We start from the raw sequence: 25637 nt of genomic DNA on the forward strand, positions 1-25637 counted from the left end.
TTTCTGCGCATGCGCAAGCTCCCTCGCTAGGAGTACGCCTCGTCTACTCGGAACGGCCGTTCAGCTCGAGGCGGCCGGTGGCTGAGTGAGGCTCTCTCGCGCGCTGCTGCCGCTCCTTCACGCGCTCGCTGGGAAAATGGCTGCCGTACGCCGCGCTCGCAGTAACGCCCGCTGCGTGGTCCGCTTCTCTGACCGAGAACTCTGCTAAATTCTCTTCCCTGCTTGCTACCCGCTCGAGAGGGAAGGGAATTAGGAAACGAACACCCAGGAGAAAGGAGGGCTGTGCGTGAGTCGACGTCTCAGCAGCTTCGAGGTCGCAATATCCTGACAAGGGAGCACCGCGGCCTGAGGAGAGCGGCCGTTGGGCGGGCGCCTCAGGATGGTGAGGAGGGGGCGGGGCCGGCGCGTGACGGGGGCGTGCCGAGGTGGAGGAGGGGGCGGGGTCTTCGGGTGGCGCGCGGGCGTCACGCGGACGGTGACGTACTACGGGAGCCCCGCCCACCCGCAGGTAGCCGAGGGGGTGGGGCCAGGGATGGGAATGCCCACTCAGGGCTTGTTTACATTCTGGAAATGCTCTATGCTCGCCTTCCCGCGTTTTTTGTGTTTATCTAATCGAGTGGTTCTCAACCTGTAGGCCCCCAGGTGCTTTGAACTACAACCCCCAGAAATCCCAGCCAGTTTACCTTCTGTTAGGATTTCTGGGAGTTAAAGGCCAAAACATCTGGGGACCCACAGGTTGAGAACCACTGTTCTAGAGCTTTTATAAAGGGATGGAAACTTTCTGTATTTTATCTTGCCTGATCATTGTAAAAATTATATGCTTTATAGCTCCTAACATCTTAAAGATGAAAAATGGGGGCATGCATAGACAATGACATTAAAGTCCCAGAAATTCCAGCCAGTTTACCGGCTGTTAGGATTTCTGGGAGTTGAAGGCCCAAACATCCGGGAACCCACAGACTGAGAACCACAGATCTAATCGGAAGCCACAGGATCTTTGGGTGCATATGCAGTTTGGGTTTGAGCACTTTGACTGACACTACTTTAACTGCCATGCTTCAAGGTAGTTGCACTATATACTGATCTCTGCAAGTGCAGTATTGTTCCCCAATGAAGCAGAAAGTGTTTGAGGATTGGGACATTAATAGAGATACCAAGGTGCTTGTTTGTAAATCTGTTGCCCTCCAAATCTTGTTATACGCCTGTGAAACGTGAACTGTCTACAGACGTCACACTCAACTCCTGGAATGATTCCATCAGTATTGCCTCTAAAAAATCCTGCAAATCTCTTGGGAAGACAGGTGGACAAATGTCAGAGTGCTGGAAGAAGCAAAGACTACCAGCATTGAAGTGGTGCTTCTCTGTCATCAACTCAGCTGGACTGACCACGTTGTCCAAATGCCCGATCACTGTTTCCCAAAGCAGTTACTATACTTTCTATTCAAGAACAGAAAACAGAATGTTGGTGGGCAGAAAAATTCAACAACTTGAGGATATGGTGTGGAAAAGGGTGGGAAATAAAATACTGGTATTCCTGTTAGGCTACAGAAGATACATCAAGAACTGGGAAGCCCTGGCCCTTGAGCACTCTTAGCTGGAGGCCAGCTGTGACCAGCAGTGCTGTGGAATTTGAAGAGGCACGAATGGAGGGCAAAAGGGAGAAACACATGAAGAAGAAGACGCGTCAAACCAGCTCTGACCAGGACCGCCTTCCCCCTGGAAAACAGTGCCCTCACTGCAGAAGAACATGCAGATCCAAAATAGGGCTCCACAGTCACATACAGACCCACCACTAAGACAAACACTTGGAGGGCCATCATACTTGGACAATGAGGGATCGCCTAATTATTTCCACACAGCAACATAACCCAGAATATCAAGTCAAATAATCCATAATATCTGCTTTGAACTGGATTATCTGAGTTCACACTGCCATATAATCCAGTTCAATGTGGAGTTTACACAGCTTCATGGAAGGGGCCTTGGTGAGGCATCAGCATCCTTTTGCAGAGAAGGCTGAAGAACTGGTCAAGCTACCATTCCATTAAGCATGGCAATTAAAGTAGTGTCAAACTGCATGAATTGTAATGTGTTAATTTACCCCAGATAACAGTATGCAAATCATTTGGTCACCATAAGTTGGCTGACACATACTGGCACAGAACTTGTGGGTGTTAATTGCCATCAAGCCAGTTTCTATTTAGAGTGACCCATGAATTGGAGACCTCCAAATCACCTTGCTATCAACAGACCTTGCAGATTCAGGATCAGAATTATTCCCTTTTCTAGTGAGTTATGCATTCTTATAAAATGTCCAAAGTGCAATAGTCTTTATTTATCCTGGCTTCCCTCCAGAGTTCAGGCTGGATTTGTCCTTGGACCCCTTTATCTGCATTTTTGCAGTCTATTATCTCTGTAGAACTCCAGCATATTTCAGATAATTTGTCGTCCCCCCCCCCCCAAATTCATTTTCTTTATTGTTCAGCTTTCACACTCATGTAGCAACTCACTAAAATAATGTGATAGGGGAATAGATTGAAGCCTGCAGAGGGAGTTTACATAGGTGTGTTCCCATGCTCACTCGGGTGGGAAGTACAGATGAGTGGGATAGGAATGTGAGGAGAAGAGGGCAAATGGAAGACATGGGTCAAGAGGAGGATAGAGTCAGGATGGGATGGTATCAGAAATCAGGGATATAGAAAGGGGCCTGTGACAGCTATTCTTAAGGCAGGAGCACTCGCTTCATCTGCTATGTGCTCTCTGTCCAAGCAAGTGAAAATTGCAAATAGAATCATAGCATTGGAAGAGACCACAAGGACTATCCAATACCTTGCCATTCAGGAACACTCAATTTAAGCTCCCCCAGCCCCTGCTCAAAAACCTCCAGAGAAGGAGAGTCCAACATGCTCCAGGGAAACATCATACCTCACTGTTGAACAGTTATTACCGTCTGGAAGTTCCTCCTAATATTTTAAATTTAGCCATTTCAAATCAATTGCCATTTTGGTGTTGTAAATTAAGGTCTATAGGAATGGGAGTGATAGATGGATTCCAGTCACTCCAAGTGTAGACACCAACTTTCTCCTGAATTATTGTGTGAATTTTTCTTTCAGTGTCTTTAAACAATGACCAAATTGCCTTATCATGTAGTAGAAAACCGAACCAGCAAGTATGAGGAAAGGAAGAATGCTTCAGAATATATTTTCCTACACAAAGATAATTGCATGGGTTGGTGGATGTTCTGGGAAATGTATGCACATTGCATTTCATTAGTGTTGGGAAATGTGCAACTACCTATACTACTGAGTTGGTGCAGAAGAAAATTACATAATCCTGAAATATTCAGTCAGGTTCAAGGTGAATGCATCAATGATCTTGCTTTTCATTTGCAGATTAGGAAATGAATCATTTGTTAGATCTGTATGTTTTAAGGACGCTAAAATGCGACTTTTTCTTAATCAGGCAGAAGGTGAAGAAGATTGTCACTCTGACTTAAGAGCGGAAGAGAATGAACGATCTGGCGAAGCAAATCTTCAGGTATGTTTGTCATGGAGCTATCTCTAGTCTTATTATATGGTCCATGTACCCTTGCCACAATTAGAAATTGAGAGGCAATGTTGCAGTTTTTGGTAACATAATTCATAAGGCTCTTATTATAGAGTAAAAACTTAGTATCTCTGGAATGTATAATCCTTCACATGTTTGAGTCCAGTTTCATCTATAAACTAGAATAGATGACTGAACCATTGGGAACTTGGTAAGTCAACACTCATGTCAGATTGAGACAGGTTGGCCATACTTGGGATTAAATTGCAGTATCCTGTAGCTTTTTGTTAATTTCTGACTTAAGAGCTTTAAATACTGCTATTTGTATCATGTATTGGTTGCTCTTTAAAGAAGTAACCAGAGCACATAGACCTCTTTCATTTTTTTAACCCTTTTAATGAGCTGAGGCATCTCAGTGTCTGAATGTGAAACCTACATTTATAACTGCAGGATCTGGGGCCTGTTCTAATTTGTTTTTTTGCTGTATGTATAAAGTGGATAGCTTGCCATTTAGCAAGGATAATGCTTAGTTGAGAAGTATTTTTCAACAAGGAAAATCATCAAATGGCACTATTTTTATTAGAGAAAAGCAACACATTTACTCAAAAAGCAACAAATAGCTCAAATTCCTCATTACCTTGCATGCTCTGAAGTAATTTGACAGCACACTAGGATGGCTTTCTACAGAAGATACTGCATTTTTGGAGCCAGCTTACTGACATTCCAGAAAAACATTTGTTTTGATCGTGCTTGATTTGCCAAGATGCATTAGATCTATTTTGTTTGTGATTTGGGAAGGTCAAGGATGTTAACACATTAGTTTATGAAATGAAGAGTTTTGAGCCATATATACAAATGGACTAAAAGTCAGCCATGATACATCCATTACTGGCTAGGATTCTAAAACAAAGAGTACAATATCAAGAATCATTTGCTTCCTATAACCAAGAAGAAATCATTTACTTCTCATTTTTGAGGTGCACATCATTTAATCGCTTGTATGTAGACCCGTCTGCCCAACTGTTGGACTTAGTTTCTGGATTTCTAGGCAGAGCTCCAGATGTTCAGAGCACAATGGATGTTTGAACTTGCACCAGGGGTGAGCTCTACAAATTTGGATGCTCGATCCTGCAGAACATCGGCAAGAGGTTCCATAAAGGCTGTAGATTCCAAAGGAAAACTGGAACTAGCAAAAGAGGAAAAGGTAAACAAATGATCTTCTGAAACTATAACATTCATCTTCAGTCAACTGTTGGAATGCTGTCTCTCTAGGAAAAGCATGGACTAATTTTTCTACTTCTGCTCTTACCGCTGTGACACCACTTACTGTGTTTGCACTCTGTTTTGACTGTTGAATTAACAAAATATGGAAGTAATTTTCACCACACTAGGAAACAGAAAGAAATTGTATTGGAGTGTTGTGTGGTTTCTGGGCTGCATGGCTGTGTTCTAGCAGCATTTCCTCCTGATATTTCACCTGCATCTGTGGCTGACATCTTCAGACGATCTTCTGAAGATGCCAGCTACAGATGCAGGTGAAAGTCAGGAGAAGATGCTGCTAGGACAGAGCCATACATCCCGGAAACCACACAACACTGCAGTGATTCCGGCCATGAAAACCTTCAACAGGAAATTGTATTACAGAATTGGAAGATGTTGATCTAACTTCCTAGGATGGTTGTTCATTTAATTAAAAGGAATAAAACATGGTAAAGGATGAAGTATTACTTTAGTAAAGAGAGTGGATACGAGTTAAAACTGACAATAACTATAACCATTGTGCATGTGTAAGTAGCATGTTCAAACTACTGAAGAACTTGATTCACTCCAAGAAGTTTCTGATAAGAGAATTTGGACTTTTGAGGGAAAGAGGAAAGAAAAGAGTTATATCTGCTCCTCCTGTTGCTTTCTGTCTTTTTCACATCCAGTACTGTAGGAAGCTCTTGTACAGTGCAATTACAACATCAAAAACAAGAAGCTGGAAAACTTTGTGCTATTTCACTAACTTGTGTGTTTGCAAAAATGATACAGCTGCAATGTGCTTTCTTTTCTAGCAGCTGATTTCTGGAGCTGTCAAGAGCCTGCTTTCTTAACCAGTTACAGATATTTTGTTCTAGGTGTAAAGTGATAATCTACAAAGAAAATGCCACCTTTCAACAGGATACTGATCACCCCAACAATAACAAATTAGACTTTCATCTTACTCTCAGAAAATGTGCTGTGAAAATCCACAGTAATTTAACAGTTTGTTTATATTTAGTGTTCTTCTTTTTCATATGAAAAGTTTATATGTGAGGAATTAAGATCAGTTTCAAAAGTGGATGGAGAATTTTGTGTAACTTCACAAAAAGAGCAGCAATGCTGATAGGATACCAAAAAGCTTGTGTGTGCAACTTTTGTTTTTAATGCCAGTGAGGCTTGGGTTATTTCATAAACAGTTACAAATTTATTTTGCTTACCTATAAGAGATTCTTAAACAGTTGACTAATTTTTGTACAGGCGAGAGAACTGTTCCTGAAGGCAGTGGAACAAGAACAAAATGGGGCTCTTTATGAAGGTAATTTTATCATTTATGTTTTAATTTTACACAGACAGTTCCTGAACCATTGCAGTACTTATGAGCTGATGTTATCAGCTTTAGTGAAAACCATATTAAATGGTTATGGCTGAGAGATGAAAAAAAACTTGATTGAAGGGTGGTTGTACTCTTACCTGCTAATTAATCAGTCCTGGTGCCTTCTCTGGATTAGCATAGGTGAACAATATTCAAAGTCCTAATTGAGGATTAAGTTAACTAGGTACCTAGTAGGGATGTCCCAACTGTCCTACCTCACAGGGTTGTTGTGAGGATTAATAAATTTATTGTAAAGCACTATGAAAAGTATTGTTCACAAGAATAACAACATACTAGATAGAAGACTCGCTTTGAAATGAGTGCTGAAATGTATGAAACCTGTAGGGACTTACACAAGCCCTTGAATACAAGGGCTTGCTACTGAAATCTTAAGAAGCTTGGGCCAGTAAATAACATTATGTTTTGTTGGGAAAGATCCCAAATCCAAGAATGGCTCAGATATGGAAGGCTACTTGCATTATGGTATGAAGTACTGATCTGAATATGATTAGAAACTCAGCATCTGCCAATGCTAGATAAATGTTTTTGACCGTAGTTAGCTTGATTAGTCTCATAACTTAGCAAACACATTCCCATGCAACACGCTTAAGTGTCCTATGATATGCAGCTGAAACCAATAAATAAGTACATTTCTCAAGGCCTGTTAACAGAAGATTGCTTCTTACTCTGAAAGTCTGAAAAGTCTTGTAAATGCCTTATTGTTGTTCAGCAATACAGGCCATCTTTAAGGTTGGACAGTGTGTGGCCCTCTAGGTGTTGAACCCCAGTTCCTATTACACTATGTTTGCTTGGCCAGTGCTGAGGGCTGGTGAGATTTCAGTACTTGAAGTCCACATTTTTTTCACTTTCCTACATATACATATTCCTACATGTGCTTCCTGATATAGTGATCGTGAATGTTCACATACCTTAGCTGCTGTATTTCTGGCCTTTTGATTAATGAGCTGCAGATATGTTGGTTCTGTGACATTAATATTACTGATATATAAATAAAAAAGCTTTCCAAACTTCTTGTGTGTGAATAACTTGGTTTTAATGCAGAATGTAATTGGAATGGTAATAAAGAGATACACATTTATGATAAAATGATTTTGAACAATAGAGTGTTTTCTATAGAGCCAGTATTTAAAAGCTGCAGAAATACCAAGAACAACAACACCATTTCCCCCATATATTTTCCACATAGACAGTTAATGGAAATACTTGCATTTTAGTGGCTCTGTGGAGGAACCCAGAGCTTGAAAATTTTTCTTTTGCCCACACAGTGTGAATCACCAGTTGCTGTAATAGACCTGACCTCTACAACATTGCCACACTGTACTCTGCAAGATGCTCCATACAGTTTAGATTTATGTAGTCAACATTTATTCTCTATGTATGGAGTCTTCCTGTTTGAAAAGTCTCACCTTCCATATTGTGACTGTGGAATGACGATTGGAGTTTAGTAATGATTCACAAATCCTTCAGTCCATTTCGGACATGATCCAAAATAGGCCTACTTCTACTGGTTTCATTTTGACAGTGTTGCTGAGGTCTTCTTTTTTTTAAAAAAAAATCAGTTTTACACCTGATGATGGTAGTTGGATAAGGATGACACAATCTTATAAAAGCTACTACTGATTCTTAAACAGGTCAAAGTGACAGGAGGGTCAAATGCCAGATTCTAAGGTCTAGTAGACTAGACCTTAAAGTTAAGGGATGGAGAAGTGTTTGGTCAGGAAAATGGCAAATGAGACAGTCAATGAACTTACTGCATTTACTAGAGCTTAATGCACAGCTTTTTTGGGGGCTAAATTACATTGCCAATATTAGGCTGTGCATTAGATTCAATAGCACATTAACTCAACAGGAGAATAACAGGCTTACTAGAGCATGCAAGGTCCTGTCAGGGAGAGAGGCAACGGAACAGCCAGCAGGGAAGGAGAACCCACAATCATCTGTCAGGCCGAGGCAGAAGAGCTCCCCAGCCTTGCCAGTTCTCAGCTGAAATCATTAATGAAGCCTGCATTGCCTTCCTCTCAACTGGTTTATATGCACAATTCCAAATTGGAAGTTTTGAAGGCCTCATGAATGGGATGACAATTGCATGAGACTGGTGAGTTTGCCAGCCTTGGTCTGATGGAGGGGCATGGCTTCTCCTTGCCTGTTGGCTGTTCCACTGCCAAATTTGTCAGGAACTGAGAATAAACATGAATGGAAAATGGAGATTGCAGGAAAGGCCTCAAAAGTGTGTGTGTGTGTGATTGGGGGGGGGGGATATGGAACAAGGTGGATTATGTACATTATTCATGGCAACCAGTGGAGTTTCATAGGAAAAAAATCAGACAGCTATTAGTAAAGGCAAAATACCTTTATTAGAAAAGCTGGCTGACACCTTGTTCAGTCATTTTGATACTGTAAGCTATACTCCATAAGTTGATCGTGACCATATCTTTTCAGTCTAGCAGTGCCCCCAATTGAAGTGCTTCTGATGCAGTGCAGATGGGGCATTGGGAAATGATGCCTGCAGTGTTGTACTGGTTGCAGCATGCATTGAAACAAGCAATTGTGACACTATCATTTCATTACCCCTGTGAGTTATTTTTAATGAAGGGGTTACATTCAAGAGAGGACAGAAGAACCACCCAGTCTTTTGAATGAGAAAAGTTCATTTGCTTTGTTTCCTCATTTGCCATCAGCATGACAGAACACAACTATGCTGAAATCCATCTTAGAAATATCATAATGCCTTGTCATGGGCTCCTCCCTATTCAGTGTATTCTAGAATTTTGCTGCCTTCTTTGGTTATAAAAGTAGTCTCTGAAACCTGTGCTTACTATAAGGCTATTGTATCAGTCCACCTTTCATTCATTTGCCCTGTTTTTCCATGTCACATGAAATTGCTTTTGAACTTCTAACTTGGAACAGTGGTCAGCTAATGATGTTTTAAAGCAGTAAAACAGCTTACCAAAACCAGGTACTCAGAGTTCAAACCAATACCTGAGGCTCCATCTTCACTGCCATATAAAATCCATATTATCTTCTTTGAACTGGATTATATGGCAGTGTAGACTCATACAATCCAGTTCAAAGCAGATGTGGATTAGCTGCTATTATAATATGGACTATATGGCAGTGTAGAAGGGGCCTGAGAAGATTCCTTTTGTTATATGTGCAGCAGCACAGAACCCTGTAAATTCTCCCATTAAAGACCTGAAAGATCTGTGTCACCATATGTAGCCTTTTAAAAAATTAGGGCAAAGACCATAATTTCTACCTTTCTGGATCCTATTACACTCTGCCACACTGTCACAACTATAAATATTCTTTATACATAAGGTCTTAATATCTCCGTGTACTTCATTCAAAGAAGTGAGCTATATCTATGAGATAAAAATCATGCAAAAGACTAACATGGCTACTTGTTTGAAAATTGCTTTAGAGAAATGAACAATGAGAACAGAAGTTCCCTTCCTGCAAATGTCAATAAAAAGGGCGGAAATACAAAAAATCTGATTACTATTTAAACATTTCTTTAAATTAGTAAAAGTGACATACATAGTTCTATTGTCGCTGTTGTGAATGAATTCCTTCTCTGTATAGTACAACAGTAATATGTAAGAACTCTTAACATGCAAATTTTAGAAGCACGATTTTAATACTTAGTACTGTTAATACAATTACTTAAGTAGACCTTGCATTTGTTTTTAGCTATTAAGTTCTATCGTCTGGCAATGCAACTGGTCCCAGATATTGAGTTTAAGATTACCTACACCCGATCTCCAGAAGTTGACAATATTGGGAAAAGCTAGTAAGTACAGTATGTATATATTTATTATGCTGTGAGCTCAGTGGTCAAAGCTGTCCTAAATATGAGCCCCATGGTGTTAGTGCTTTTAACAGTCAGCCTTTGACTAGTGGGTAAGCTTCAGACTCAATAGGAGATCCTTTTGTACAAGCCTTTGCACAGATAATTGGGTAGTAAAGAGTGCCAGCAGTGATATTTTGTTGACAACACAGTTAATTTCAGTGCAATCATGAAGAGGCGATCCTGCAGTCTCAGGACAACTCAAACCGATCTAGACGATGAGGAAATCCTCTAGAGTTGACTTCATAGAAGTGTTGGAAAGTTCTTCAGCTGCTAGGAGGAGATTTGATTTAGGCCTTTGGCAAAGAAGGCATCATTGCAACCAATAAGGTTTACATTGTACTTTATCTTATACTTAACTTATAAAGTGTATTTTTGGACAAGGTTGTGTGTCACATTAATAATTCACAATAATTCGCAACTAAAAAAACAAGTTATATCTCTGGGGGTTTGTAGTTATATCCAACTTTTATTTATTGATTAAGACACAAAGCGTAGGTGATCAAGATATTGAGGGTTGTTCGTTTCTGTTCAAAGCTAAATCAAAGAAACAAGAAATACCTTACTATGCTTTATAACAAAAATAATAATGTCTTGCCCTTTTAAAATACCTGTAGACACCTAATCATAGAATCATAGAGTTGGAAGAGACCTCGGGGGCCATTCAGTCCAACCCCCTGCCAAGAAGCAGGAAAATCACATTCAAAGCACATACACACACCCACCCCACCCCACCCCACCCCTGGACAGGGCTTAAATAGGGCTTAAAAAGCTTGAATGATGTTTCTTATGCATTTTTGTTGACTCAATAAAGGTATTGTTGGTTGATTTTGCCCTTTGTAGTTTCTGACATTTTTTAGTTTTAACACTAGGTGGTAGTCATTCCATTTTCTTTCCTGGTGAAAATTGAAAGAAAGGCCCAAGCAAAAGAAAATAATGGAATCATCTTATAAAGTTCCCTTGGGCTTTTTTAGATGAGGGGACACAAAGTTAGAAATAGTTAATTCTCTGGAACCTTAGGCCACAGTTGTGGCTGGTAGCTTTCTTTCTAGCCTTCACTTGTTTATTTTTTTTCTGGAGGAAGTTACGTTTGCCTACTTCTTTCCACCGATCCCCACCCTTTTATCCTAATGAATCTGGGATAGCTGCCAACTGACTTGAGCAGAAGCCATTTTCAGTTTTGCTCTTGCTTGCGAGGGAGCCTGTTTCCTAGTCAGGGTGAGTGAACTTTCCCTGGTTCTCAGAGAGATTGTCCAAGGCCACTAGGTTCAGCTGTAATGTAGAACAATCCCTTCGCTTCTGGTAAGACTTTAGTGGTTTGTATATTAACCAGTTTTTCTTACTGTTAATGTTATAATAGGCAGAACTATTTGGTTGGCAGTTCTTTAAAAATGTAGAATTCCTCTCAATCTTAGGAGATAGCTTTTTTCTTTAATGTACTAGTAGCTAATTGTTTGGTGAGGAGAGATCTAAAAATATTCTATCTACACAATGTTACATTGCTCTCTGGTTTCACTAAGTATATGATGGTTGATTTGTTTAAATAGCAGAATCTTTTAAAATATCAGCTTTCTCTCACTTAGAATCATAGCCTCATCGAGGTGGAAGAAACCACAAGGGACATACTGCCCAACCAAACAGAAATAAACCATCAATTTAATTATCTCCTATTCTTCTGTCATTTGTATAAAGCTATAGTATTGTGAAAATTAGCACAAGTCCCATTGAATGAAGTTGGGTTTTTTCTGGTTAAACTTTTGTGAGAGTTAGTGTGGCAAAGTGGTTTGAGTGTTGAACTACAACTCTGGAGACCAGGGTTTTCACTCCTACTCAGCCACGGAAGCCCATTGGTTGGTTTTAGGTAGCTGCTAGTTATACTCCCTCAGCCTCAGTGGAAGGCAGAATCAAATGTCCTCTGAACAGATTCTTTTTATAGGATCTTTATATTAAGACAGGTATGAATTCTACTTGATCTTATATTATATATTCCTCTTTCTGATTGTGTTTCACCTTTGCTTTCCCACTTTTTTCTTCAGCAAACCAAAACTACTTTCAGCTGCAAATTTAACCAGCAAACAATAAGTTGTGAGTCAAGGAAGAATAGTAATTATAAAGGATATACTCTATATATTAATGCATAAGTCTAAAAATCATAGTAAAAATTGACCCCCTCCCCAAACCCCCCTCCCCCGTGTTGACTTATCCATGAGTCTATGTAAGTACTGTACTTTAACTTTGATCAAAAAGGGAATGATCCCCTTCTCTGACAAACGGTAACAGTTTAATCTATCTCAGGAGAACCTAAAAGGAAAACTGACCCCTTTTACTCTCTCTGCCATTGGATTGCTTCTGGCCTCTTGTATGGGAAGGAAAATGGTAGAGACATCAGCCGGAGATGTCTGTCCCCCTGAGGTTACACTGGCTCTTTCCCAGCTCCATGGAATGACTCTTGACTTACCCATGAGTAATATAAAAATCCATAATTTTTGCCCAAGCTGCTCTTGACTTGAACATGAAGTCAATGTATACATGAGTATATAAAATATGCTTATCCCTCTAATTATTATTTTGCCTTTCTGGGGACTAAACCCCACATGAGATGCAGATGGATGTATTACTTCTCCACGGACTTAAAAAAAAGATCCAAATGGGGTGAGGTGTGCTGTAACTCGCACAGTCCACTTCACATTTACCCACTCACAATTCTAAATCAGATGTCACTGAGTCCAATCCCGTGCTTGCTTGCTCTAAAACATTTGCATTGAGTTCTAGATCTGTTGCAGCCTTAGGCCCTGCTCACTCAGAATTACACTCTTTTTAGCCCTAGTGCTATCTATGGTTTGGATAAACATGATCTAAAAACCAAGTGCTTAATTAGAAATATATTGTTTTCCGTTGTGTTGCATATTTTTGTCCTTTTTCTTGTGTTTTTAACAGCAGCTTAATGTACTGAAATTAAATGGGTAATGCTTTTAGTGCCATGAAGAGAAAAGTGGCATAGAAGGCATTCATCTGTTTAGCTGCTCCTTAAACTACAGGAGCAAAACTAGCTAAAAAGTGGACAATCCAAGGGTTTGTTAGACAAATAGTTTCAATATTTGGTTTATGAAAATGTCAAGGTTCTAAATTTTTTGTACAATGGTTTACGTCATAGAATAGTTTATTGGCTTTAGTTCAAAAGGTTTACAGTCTTGTAGTGTTTGCTATTGTAACCAACATTACTTTTAGGGGAGAGGCCAAAGCATGTATCTGAATAGTTTTACTATGTTGATAGTTTCACTTCTCCATTTCAAGTCTATTAATAAAATAAAATAATAAAATAAAATTGATAAAAAATGTGGAACTCACACTGTAGTACTGACGAGGATATCCTTGTTTAAATTATCAAATAGATTATTAAAATCAGTGTCAGGAAATCAGTACTTTTTGAGGGAATATGTCTTATTCAGAAAGGAGCATTTATTTTCAGAACTGTGCTCCGATGCTAAACACACATAGATGAAAGCAAATATTGGTATGCATGAACTTCAATCACAACACAATTGCACTGTAGTTTTTTCAAGATAGTGTTTTGTAATATTTAGTTGTTCTGCTATGCCTCCTTTGTTTAGCCTTGAAGATAATGAGGAAGACTTCAAGATGGCTGACCTACTATCCTACTTTCAGCAGCAGTTGACTTTTCAGGAATCATCCATCAAACTCTGTCAGCCTGAGCTCGATGTGAATCAGACTCATATCTCAGGCAAGAGATTATTTCACAGCAACGATATTATACATGTTTTGATACTAGGAATCACATCATGGAAGTGTTACATTGGATTTTTTAAAACGAAATATATGCCTTGCAGGGCACATGCAAATACTTGGGCAGACAATTGGTAGATACGCATCAATGTTATCTTGAACATTTTGTCGGAAAAGCAGGATATGCTTTTTAAAAAATACATGATGGCCATGGTAATAATTTCTTTTTTTCTTTGAAAATGTAAGAAAAACATGGTTGCTCAGGGAAATATTGGCTTATCCTTAATTTTTAATCCCTATCATTTTGTAATTTTACATGTAATTTTATGGTCTTCTTCATCCAATTATATACAGGCCAGGAGAAATTGTTACACTGCACATTGTTGGTGGTCCCAAAATGATAATCTTTTGTTACTGGAGCTGCATGCTTCATGTCTACTATCTTTAGAAGCATAGTGATTTATGACCAAACATAACATGATAAATAAAATTACATTAAAGAGATCTTTAAAAAAAACTGCTTTATGTATCAGTAAATCAACATGTTGAGAGAATTGTATACAAATCTGAAAGAACTTCCTATTTTACAAGCAAAACCCAAAATAGTTGTGGAATATAATGCATAGTTAACATTCACTGCTTTTTTTCATAGTATTGCCTATGGAGCTGTTGATGTATATTTTTCGATGGGTGGTTTCCAGTGATCTGGATCTGCGGTCTTTGGAACAGTTATCATTGGTCTGCAGAGGTTTCTACATTTGTGCCAGGTACAAATTATAGTCATGCAGGAAACAATTGTGTATGTGATACATTTAGATTGGAATGAAGAAGAACGTTATTTTTCTGCCCTGCCTACATCTCCACAGGGGATTATGCAGAAAAGTCTTTGTCAGTTTACTGATCAAATCATTAAGGATTTTTAAAGCATGAATTCCATTAGGGCAACAAAAAGAGCAACCATAACGCAGACATTGAAATGCCACTTTTTTGTTACAACTGCCACAGCCTCCATGGTAAATGGTCATTGGACTGTCTAGATTGGGGGATTCTAGGAATTTTAATATCTTCAAGTTGCCTTTTGTCATATAGCAGCCCCATGAATTTCATAGAGTTTTCTAATCAAGGAGTACTCAGGGGTTGTTATGTCCCTTCCTGTAAAACATAGCCTACAGCACCTGGTAATCATTGGCTTTCTCCCATCTAAAGTTTACCCTGCTTAGCTTCCATATTCATATGGGATTACCTGTTCTCATTACCCCCAAATACTTTGTATTTTTTTTCAAATATTACAAATTATTGTATTTTTTAACAGTTTTTTGATGTTGTGCGCATTTACAGAATGCGTACAATGCTCTGAATAGTTTTTGCCTTTCATTCTGAAATTGGTGTCAACCAGTAGTCATAGACTTTTGAAATATGTGAAAATAAGCAAATAGCAATCATTTTCTTAAAATCCATAAACAATGAAAAGTGTTGATGTTTTTGCACTTTAAAGATTAACATGATACAAGCCTTTGTGTACTAGAATGTAGTGACATATGAAGTGTTATCCTAATTTACAAATGTTTACATGGATTGTTGGTAATGAAGCAAGAGACAAATGAGGTATAAAAATGATTGTAATTATTATATAGTTTTTCCCTTCGATCATGCTGGTTACCACCTCCATCCACATTTATATTTGCCAAATTAGAGTAAAGTGTTATTCTTTTGTAGCAGTGGTTCTCAACCTTTCTAATGCCATGACCCCCAAATAAAGTTCCTCATGTTGTGGTGACCCCAACCACATTTACGTTGCTACTTCATAACAGTAATTTTGCTACTGTTATGAAATGTAATGTAAATGTCTGATATGAAGGATGTATTTTCATTGTTACAAATTGAACATAATTAAAGCATAGTGATTAATCACAAAAACAATATGTTTGGGGGAGTGTGGGCAACGGATGATGGGATGTGAAGTACCTTCAACTGATGCAGCTCTGACTTCCAGAGACCACAGAGACACCCGACACCCCCCCCCCCCCCCGAAATACAGACCTGGACCAAACTTGGCACACAGAACCCTAATGACCAATAGAAAATACTGGAGGGGGTTGGGGGGAATTGATAGTGAATTATGGGAGAGGTAGTCCACCTACATCCAGAGAGCACAGTGAACCCAAATTACTATGGATCTGGACAGAACTTGGCACAAATACTCAGTATGCCCGAATCTGAAGACTGGTGGAGTTTGGGGAAAATAGACCTTGGCATTTGGGACTTCTTGGGGTGTTTAGTTCCCCAGCCATCAAAGAGCATTCTTAAATCCAACCACAATTAAATTGGACCAAACTTGAGCTGTGTGGAAGGGGCCTGGGTTATCTGAGGCCACTTCCATACAGCTGCATAAAATACACACTGAAGTGGATTATCTGGCTGTGTGGACTCAGATAATCCAGATCAAAGCATATAATGTGGGATTTCATTCAGCTGTATGGAAGGGGACTGGGTTATCTGGGGGCCCTTCCATACAGCTGCATAAAATACACACTGAAGTGGATTATCTGGCTGTGTGGACTCAGATAATCCAGTTCAAAGCAGACAATGTGGGATTTCATTCAGCTGTGTGGAAGGGGACTGGGTTATCTGGGGGCCCTTCCATACAGCTGCATTAAAAACACACTGAAGTGGATTATCTAGCTATGTGGACACAGATAATCCAGTTCAAAGCAGACAATGTGGGATTTCATTCTGCTGTGTGGAATGGGACTGGGTTATCTTGGGACCCTTCCATACAGCTGCATAAAATACACACTGAAGTGGATTATCTGGCTGTGTGGACACAGATAATCCAGATCAAAGCATATAATGTGGGATTTCATTCAGCTGTATGGAAGGGGACTGGGTTATCTGGGGGCCCTTCCATACAGCTGCATAAAATACACACTGAAGTGGATTATCTGGCTGTGTGGACTCAGATAATCCAGTTCAAAGCAGACAATGTGGGATTTCATTCAGCTGTGTGGAAGGGGACTGGGTTATCTGGGGGCCCTTCCATACAGCTGCATTAAAAACACACTGAAGTGGATTATCTGGCTATGTGGACACAGATAATCCAGTTCAAAGCAGACAATGTGGGATTTCATTCTGCTGTGTGGAATGGGACTGGGTTATCTTGGGACCCTTCCATACAGCTGCATAAAATACACACTGAAGTGGATTATCTGGCTGTGTGGACACAGATAATCCAGGTCAAAGCAGACAATGTGGGATTTCATTCAGCTGTGTGGAAGGGGACTCGATTATCTGGGGCTCCATCCATACAGCTGGTCCACTCACTAACCTTGCAGCAGCAACAACAGGCAGAGCCTTCGAGCCAGGGATTGGGGAGGCGGGGCAAGGCAGCAACGACCCTTTTCCTCTTCCTCCAGTTGCCCATCGAGGAGGACGAGGAGAAGGGACACTGCTGCAGTTTCTCCTCTTCCTCTTCCATGGCCAGTTGGAGGAGGAGAAACAGCAGCAGAGCCCCTTCCTCTCTTTTTCCTTCTCTTTCTCCTGGATGGCCAGCTGGAGGAGGAGGAGCAAGAAAAGGAGAAACAGCGGCGGCGGCCCCTGTACGGCCTCCGCGGTTTCTCCTCTTCTTCCTCCTCTTCTTCATGGGGGAACTGACCTTTGTTTTGGTGAGTTGTAGTTCACCCACACCAGAGAAATCGACCTCCCCCCATGATGGACCTGGGTCAAACTTGGGCAGCAAGAGCCAGCCCAAACGGGGAGCCTTCCACTCGACCCCCACCCCTTCAAAGCTCACGGGGAGGGGAGGGCCCAAGAAGGTCTCCAAAAATAGTGTACCTTCTCCCTTGCGTGCCTTTGGCTCTAAGCTCCTCCTCTTGACTCCATGCAGCCTTGTGGGAAGAGGAGGAGGAGCTGACCAGGAGCGCCTGGATGTTTGGCTGGCACAGGGGCCGGCAGCCATTTTGGAGGGGACGGGGCTAACCGAGGTGCCTTCGCGACCCCCCAAAAATGACCCAACGACCCCCCTGGGGGTCGCGACCCCCAGGTTGAGAACCGCTGTTTTATAGAGTCGTGGGTTCTAAGAACGAGAATTTTCCCTAACGTCTCAAATGCCATAGGACTGTTGCTTCTGGAATTAACCAGCAATGCTTTCTAGCTACTCATCTGGAAATTATGAGGAACAAAAAGTCAGTTTTCTTTAAACATTAATCAGACACAACTTCCTGGTTCCTCCTACCAATAAAGTAGAGTTGTGGGCAGTTGTAGGCAATGTAGGCCTTTGTTACTGTTTGGGTGTACTTGCAGTTATAAGAGTTTTCCAGCATAAGAAGGTTTGATACATTGCTACTTTTCCTCCCTGAACACCGTAACACTTTAGGAGAATATTTCAGTGATTACTGTGTGTGCCATACAGTAAAATAGAACATGCCAAAGATACCTTTATAGGGTCAACCAAAATGCATAACATATGTGTAAGCTTTGAAAGCTCCACGGGCTTCGTCATTAGGCAAGTTGTTAAAACTCTTACACTGGAAGGGGAAAAAGGTGAAATTTGAGTCACAGGCTGACACTTGGTCAGGAAGTTGTTTTTGTTGTTATTTAAGAAAGAATATCCATGTGGGTGGTGATCTCTGCTCTCTTTGGCCATGTAGGCTCTGGAGACAAAGAGCCATCTTCACTCCAGTTCTTGATAACACCACCATGAAAAAAATAATGAAAAATTAAGCTTTTGTGAACACAGTAGCCTTCTAGGCTTCATGGAGTATTTAGTAATGCCCTGGTCAAATAAAGGGCAGGGGTTTTTTTTGGGGGGGGGGGGGGTTACTGTCAGGCCAGTCATAGATTGAATGTGTGATAAGGGCTGTGGCATTTCTGCACTTACATACATGGTCTAGCTGTATCACACCGGATAATCTTAAACACCTTTCCATTGCCATGGTAAATGAGATTCTGAGTCTGGATTTACAGATGCAGTAGAATAAGATGAAATTAGGCAGTTCTGCTTGTGGCTAGTAAATGACAGTGGGTTTAGGAAGCAGTGTTAAAACAGTTTGGTTGACATGAGAAATTGCAGATCTCATTATGAACCTAAAAGTGCAAAATAAATACATAAATCATGAATAGTCCTTCCCACCTAGGTTTTATTCCTGTGCTACCCTGTTTTCAGGGATCCAGAAATCTGGCGTCAGGCCTGTTTGAAAGTTTGGGGCAGGACCTGTAACAAAGTGGTTCCTTATACCTCGTGGAGGGACATGTTTCTGAAGAGACCCAGAGTTCGATTTGATGGTAAGCAAGATAAAGGAACACTGAACCCTTAGTAAAAACAAAACAAAACAAAAACACCCAGAAATTTTGATACTTGGAATAACATTTATGCTCGATCTTAAATCAGCAGGATGGTTCACTATTTCTCTTTGTTGTTGGATTTCTGTGAATCTTTGGAGAGGTTGGACCACTCTGGACTGAGTTACAGTCTGAGTGAAGCCCAGACTAGACAGTGTTAGTGTACAATCTTTTGGATGGGATTACCCTCCCCAGAAAATATAAAGCATGGAGCTCATAGATCCAACACTGTATCTTGCAATTGATGTGGCTTCAGTTGCCTGAGGCTTTTTTTTTAGTTTCTTTTGGTTCCCCAGTGATTATTCCTGAGTAGGGAGTGTCTGACTAAAGTAGTGCATGCACAAGTAACTTCATGATGTTTTATAAGTTCAGTTAGTACAGATTTCAGCTGCTAGTATTCTGGCTGTGTTTATCTGTGTTAATCATATTCCATCCATTCTGAAGGAACTAGACAGCTGACTCTGTACTTGCCAGCTTCTTGGTGCTGTAAGCCTTCAGATTTTGAGAAGCTGCTTGGATTAGTAAAGAAGCCAACTTTTCTTCTTTATCTTTGTTCTTGGCTGGTTGTCCAGAAAGATGCAGTTAGATCTCAGCTGCAACTTAGAATTAATGGATCTCTCATGATGGGAACAGTTGTTTTTCAGTTGTTCTAATAATTTCAAATGGGATAGAGCCTCCCTCCCCTTCTGCTTAACTTTAAAAATGCATTTTTCACTCAGGGAAGGAGTGCTCCCCAAATCCCCTAGAGCAGTGCTCTTATGTAATATGGAGTTGCAGTTTATAAATTTGACCCTATTTGTTATCACGGTTATTACAATGGTTAGGGCAATATCAGGTAAATTAATATTAGAGGAAAGACTGAAGATTATTGTTTCAATGCAGTAGTAGAACTGCTGCAGGTTTGTTAAAAAAGGGGAAAGAAATTAAATGTTATAAGCAAACACATTGTTGTGTGTTAAATATTAACAACTAAGTCATAATTCACCTGTTTATTGACTAAATATGCATTCTACTCCAAATTTTACAGGCGTCTATATCAGCAAGACAACCTACATACGCCAAGGAGAACAGTCTCTTGATGGCTTCTATAGGGCATGGCACCAGGTGGATTATTACAGGTACGAGCTTTGTAAAATGAGTGAGTTGTTTCTCTTACGTTCCTTGCAAATACAGTTCCTGTTCTCATAAAATCTCGGTGCTATGGAGACATAGGTGTGTCCAAAGAAACTCAACAGGATTGCTTGCAGGCAGATAATTTAGCATGGTTGCTCATAATGTTTGGGGTCAATGAATTGTAGTTTGATGATATAGTTATACTGAATCTTCCTGGTAATGTATTGTCGAAGGCTTTCATGGCTGGAATCACTAGGTTCTTGTGGGTTTTCTCGGGCTATAGAGCCATGTTCTAGAGGCATTTCTCCTGACGTTTCGCCTGCATCTATGGCAAGCATCCTCAGAGGTTGACCTTCTCAGCCTCTGAGGATGCTTACCATAGATGCAGGCGAAACGTCAGGAGAAATGCCTCTAGAACATGGCTCTATAGCCCGAGAAAACCCACAAGAACCTTCCTGGTAATATTCTTGAATTATTGTAGATTGTGAAGTTCTCCTGATCTAGGTTTTGCTGCTCTTGGTGGAGAACATAGGAACATTGTAAAGTACCCTATACTGTCAGAACACTGATCTGACCAACTTAGTATTTCCTGTGTTGTCCATTAGTAGTTCTCTGAGGTTTCAAGGCAAGATTCTCCCATTTCTACCTAGGGATTGAATTGAGGCCTTCTGTCTGCAAAGCACATGCGTTGCTAATCTGTAGTGTCAGGGACAATTCAGAGAGTTCTTCTTTGACCTAGATCCTGCTGGGATACCTATAAGCTGCTCTTTGAAAATTGAGGTCTTTGGGAACAGCCATGTTGCCTGGGAAATTGATTGAAATATAAAGCAAACCAACTCTGTTCTTCATGCAAAAACATATTTAAATGCACCTTTCAGATTATTGCTGTGATAATAAATATGTTACAATCAGTATGTTTAGAAAATTTAGTCAGGGTTTTGTTTTGTCCTGGGAGTTTGGATTTAGCATTAAAAAAACTAGTATGAAATTCTTGTTATTTATTTAATTTGTTAGGTACCTAAGATTCTTCCCAGATGGCCAAGTGATGATGCTAACAACTCCGGAAGAGCCACAGTCTATTGTTCCTCGTTTACGAACTAAAAACACAAGGTATGTTCTGTTTCTGTGTCAAGTAATTCTATTTTCCAGGTATATAAGAGTTTTGTACCTACCTCTCTTAATTAGGATTTTAAAACTTAGGCGCTTGCAATAACTGTTGAGCCTTTGGAATTCTCATATTTCAGAATAGGAATAAACAAAATAGGTAGTTTTAAGTTTGAAGCCCGCATTGCCACTAATGAAAGGAAAACTTTATCTTTAAAATGCTTTGCAGTCTTAGGCCCCTTCCACACAGCTGAATAAAATCCCACATCAGCTGCTTTGAACTGGAATATATGACAGTGTGGACTCAGATAACCCAGTTCAAAGTAGATACTGTGGGATTTTCTACTTTGATATTCTGGGATATATGTCTGTGTGGAAGGGCCCTTAGATATATTTTAACAGTCTTTTTCTTTCTAAACCCTAGAACTGATGCAATCCTGTTTGGCCATTATCGCCTTTCCCAGGATACAGACAATCAAACCAAAGTATTTGCTGTAATCACAAAGAAGAAAGAAGAGGTATATATGAAAGAAAATGCACGCATTCATTAATTTATCTCAGAATAACGTACATGCATGCATGTTTGAAGCTAGGGTGTTATTTTGTCCATCTAGTGTTCTACTTCTTAAATGTGGAAAGGAACAAAATGTTAAAAAGCTCTTTTGATGGGATGTGCATGATGAAAAATCTACTATATATGCATGGGATGAACAAATACAGATTTCTGTATGTACCTCTGGATTATGGATCTTAATTTTGGTATTTTTGTTTGCCAATGCTTTGGACCAAGGCTGTGGCTTTAGGGGAAGGAATGTCTTATTTTTTACTAAGTGCAGTAAATAAACAAATTGCCCCATCCTTCCAGTGCAGGGGTGATCAACCTCTAAAGGCCATTCTTGGGGATTTCGAGGTCAACCACCCCAACCCAGAAAATGCCAGCACTTAGATGTCCCTGAGGAAATTGTTTACGATCTAAGTAAAATCTCCCTTTGCCATTTTTATCCACCACCCAAACCTCCCCTCTTTTTAATCACTTGAGGTTGGGAGAGGCATTGTGTGTAGGCCATGCTTTGCAGACCTTGTTGAGCAAGGAATGGAGTATGGTTGGGATTAACAGAAAATGGCCAAGAAATGATTGGATAAGAAGCAAAAGGAATGAGGGGACATTTAGAATGAGGAACAGAAGATAGTGGAAGGTCACCCTTCTTCTGTCTTTCTTCTTCAGAAAGCAATTTCTTAAAGGATTTCCCAGCTTCAGGCCATCACTCTAGCCATTACTTCACACCGACTAATCTAAACAAATTTGTGCATTTGAAAATCAGATCAGTATTGAGGTCCATACTTTTAATTTCCTCTGCTAGGTTTGTGAGGATTTGGAGTCTTGGACTTAAAGGCTTTCACAAATGGACGCACATCCATTATAGGCAAATGTAATCCCTCAGGAAGACCTAGGGGTACATCTGGATCCATTGCTCCAAATGACAGCCTAGATAGATGCAATGGCCAGGAGGGCCTATTATCAGCTTTGGCCGTTACAATAGCCGTGTCCCTTCCTAGAGGTGGAGGATCTAAAGATAGCTGTCCATAAGCTGGACATCTGCAAAGCAATGTACATTTGGCTACAAAGTTCAATAACTTCAATTAGTTGAAACATGGCAAACAGATTGATCACTGGTCCATTTTTGAGGGACCCTATCATACCAATATTAAAACCATTCCACTGGCTGCTAATTTCCGAGCACAGTACAAAATGTTGGTTGTTACTATCTTGCAGTGGACATACTCTCAACATGGCTGCATCTGAATAAACTCTTGAATATTTTGTATGAATGGAAATATACAGGCAACATAGTTATTTGTATACTCTAATGCATATGTATTTCTGTGCATATTCTTACCTTGTTTCTGTTTACTATCTAGAAACCAGTTGACTACCATAGATTCAGATATTTCTGTCGTGTCCCTGTGCAAGAAACAGATCACAGCTTTCATGTAGGGCTACAGCTGTGTTCCAGTGGCCGTCAGAAATTCAACAAACTTGTTTGGATTCATCACTCTTGTCACATTACCTACAAGTTAGTACAACCCAGATAAAGTCTGGTTAACTTAATAGTTTCCTGGGTGAAGTATAATAGAAGACAAACTAAACTGATGGTTTTAGTTGCTTTCTTGAATCATCTGAGGTTAAATGAAAATCATTTGAAATATGCTGTACTTTATAAAGCATCTAGTCTTTCCTGATTCATATGTTTCCTTAAACTACAAGACTTTATATCATGACTTCACATTTTTAAATTTAATTTGTAAAAGAAATTCTAAATTTAAACAAAAAATTGAAATTAATTGGAAATCAAAAGTCAAATTTACACTTTCTCCTGGCTTAATCTTCAGCAGATGTGTTTGTTTGATTGTGATGTTTCATTTTGGCTACAAAATGAAAGAAGATTCACATGCCTATCAATGCAGTTTAACACAAAAGAAAAAAAATCACTGAATTCTAAAAAAGTTTAAAGTAATAGAAATCTGCGATCGTTTTGTGATGCAAAAAATAAAACCACACCTAAACCACAGCCTCCTTGAACATAAATAGACTACCATTCTCTCTGGGATTCTCTTGTCCTCTCCATCAAAAACGCCGAAACAATCTTTATTGACGTAAATGTTCCTGGATGAAAAATCTGGATTCTTTAATTTGCAAATATAGGCACATTTGACCCCCCCCCCCCCCCCCATTGTACATAATTTTGTGACTTCACAGATTAAATTGCTTCTTTTATGGATGAGGGTAGGGTGACATGTTCTGCAAGCCAGGGAAACCCTCTTTCCTGGTGACTAGAATTCTTCTTCAAGGATTTCTGTGGTTCCTGAGATTTAATCAGAAATTGACTTACAGACTTGCAGATTGTAAGTTTGGGAAGCTGAATGTTGTATTCTCTATCACATCCAGCAAGGGAGTTTTATCCAAACTTCAGTGTGCTCTCAATACTCCTGATCACTAATTGCTCGACCACAAGTTAGGAAGCAAATGGTACTAGTATATAATTTAAGCCAGTCCTTGCTCTTTAGGAAAGATAATGGTCAGGTCTAATTCACGTTTTAAATGTCTGTTTTAGGTCTACTGGTCAGGTCTAATTCACGTTTTAAATGTCTGTTTTAGGTCTACTGGTGAGACAGCGGTCTCTTCTTTTGACATTGACAAGATGTACACCCCCTTGTTCTTTGCACGAGTGAAGAGCTTTACTGCATTTTCAGAAAGGCCTCTTTAAGAAGGTCACATCTCTTGCATGAAGAAATTACAGCAAACAACACTTAAGTTATAAGTGTGTGCGTGTATGCGTGCGTGCATATATATATATATATAATATATATATATTTGAATTTTATTTTAAAATTGGAGGATCGTTTTTGAAGAACAGATACTGGAAATACACATTTAATCTAGGGTGGTAGGGTTATTTCTTTGGTTTTGAAGTCAAATTTACATGTTATTTTACAATTGTTTATGTTGTGAAAAATAACTTTGATAACCTTAAAAGGCATTTTTTTTGGCCATGTCATTTTATTAGCAAATTTATAAACTGTTCTTTGTCCAGCGTAAGGCTTCATCTGCCTATGCACCTTAAGTTCAGGTATTGTTATAAATCTATTGGTGTACATAAGACGTGGGGTGTGTGTGTGTGTGTGTGTGTGCGTGCTTCGGGGGGAAGTTTAAAATGTGAAGAAATTATCCTGCATCTGTGCGTGGCTCACCTATGCATAATATAAATGTTTATGTTGAAATTTGAGTTGCCTTTCTGGGAGAGGCATTGACTTCAGTGTACATTGCAGCCTTACAAAAAATTAAGCCAAGACAAGATGGGAGATAAGCATTTGCTTTGAAATTGCATCATTTCATACCATCCCAGAAGTTAAACCAATAGATTGTACACTGTAATGAATAGAGGAAGAGACAGGAACCATGCTGGATAACTGGCTATCTGTCTCGTCTTGAAAGAGTGTTGAATGTCAGTGTGTATTCTTTGAATTCTGTTATGCAACAAGAATAGGGCTGTATTTCCGTATGTTTGTCTTTTCTTTAACTCTTCATCTAACTGCTAAGACATATTGCACATCCCTCGGGTGTTTTGTCATACTAAACACATTCTGGGTTTTTGGGACTCCTACAGATGTTCAGGTACTGTGTGCTGCTTCTCCTATGTATGTACCTTGGGAGTTGGATGCAACTGCTGTATGGCGCTTTAAAAATGTACTTTCAGTCATAAAACTAAAATTTCCAAATGTTTATTCATTCTTTTTTTGTTTGCTGAGTCA

General features: G+C 39.7%; 1 protein-coding gene across 2 annotated transcripts; it reads left to right on the forward strand.

Moving 5' to 3' along the window:
* Nucleotides 1–25604, forward strand: FBXO9 (F-box protein 9). Of its 2 annotated transcripts, XM_060788321.2 has the most exons (13): nucleotides 2–382; nucleotides 3463–3537; nucleotides 4595–4750; nucleotides 6046–6103; nucleotides 9872–9971; nucleotides 13640–13770; nucleotides 14425–14539; nucleotides 18934–19052; nucleotides 20137–20227; nucleotides 21237–21332; nucleotides 21751–21844; nucleotides 23247–23401; nucleotides 24484–25604. In XM_060788321.2, the coding sequence occupies exons 1-13, from the start codon at nucleotides 380–382 to the stop codon at nucleotides 24590–24592; spliced, it is 1302 nt and encodes a 433-aa protein (XP_060644304.2). In that variant the 5' UTR covers nucleotides 2–379; the 3' UTR covers nucleotides 24593–25604. The 2 variants fall into 2 exon arrangements, with proteins under 2 accessions (XP_060644313.2, XP_060644304.2); XM_060788330.2 differs by lacking the exon at nucleotides 4595–4750 and having other exon boundaries at nucleotides 1–382.
* The last annotated feature ends 33 nt before the right edge of the window (nucleotides 25605–25637 follow it).

This window comes from Anolis sagrei, chromosome 1 (assembly GCF_037176765.1).
Source record: "Anolis sagrei isolate rAnoSag1 chromosome 1, rAnoSag1.mat, whole genome shotgun sequence".
Taxonomy (NCBI): domain Eukaryota; kingdom Metazoa; phylum Chordata; class Lepidosauria; order Squamata; family Dactyloidae; genus Anolis; species Anolis sagrei.

What these genes read in the sequence shown, in the direction of transcription:
- FBXO9 (XM_060788321.2), top strand. An exon ending in GAATCAGACTCATATCTCAG is followed by an intron (nt 13,771 to 14,424) that starts GCAAGAGATTAT and finishes TTTTTTTCATAG; the next exon opens with TATTGCCTATGGAGCTGTTG. An exon ending in GGTTTCTACATTTGTGCCAG is followed by an intron (nt 14,540 to 18,933) that starts GTACAAATTATA and finishes CCCTGTTTTCAG; the next exon opens with GGATCCAGAAATCTGGCGTC.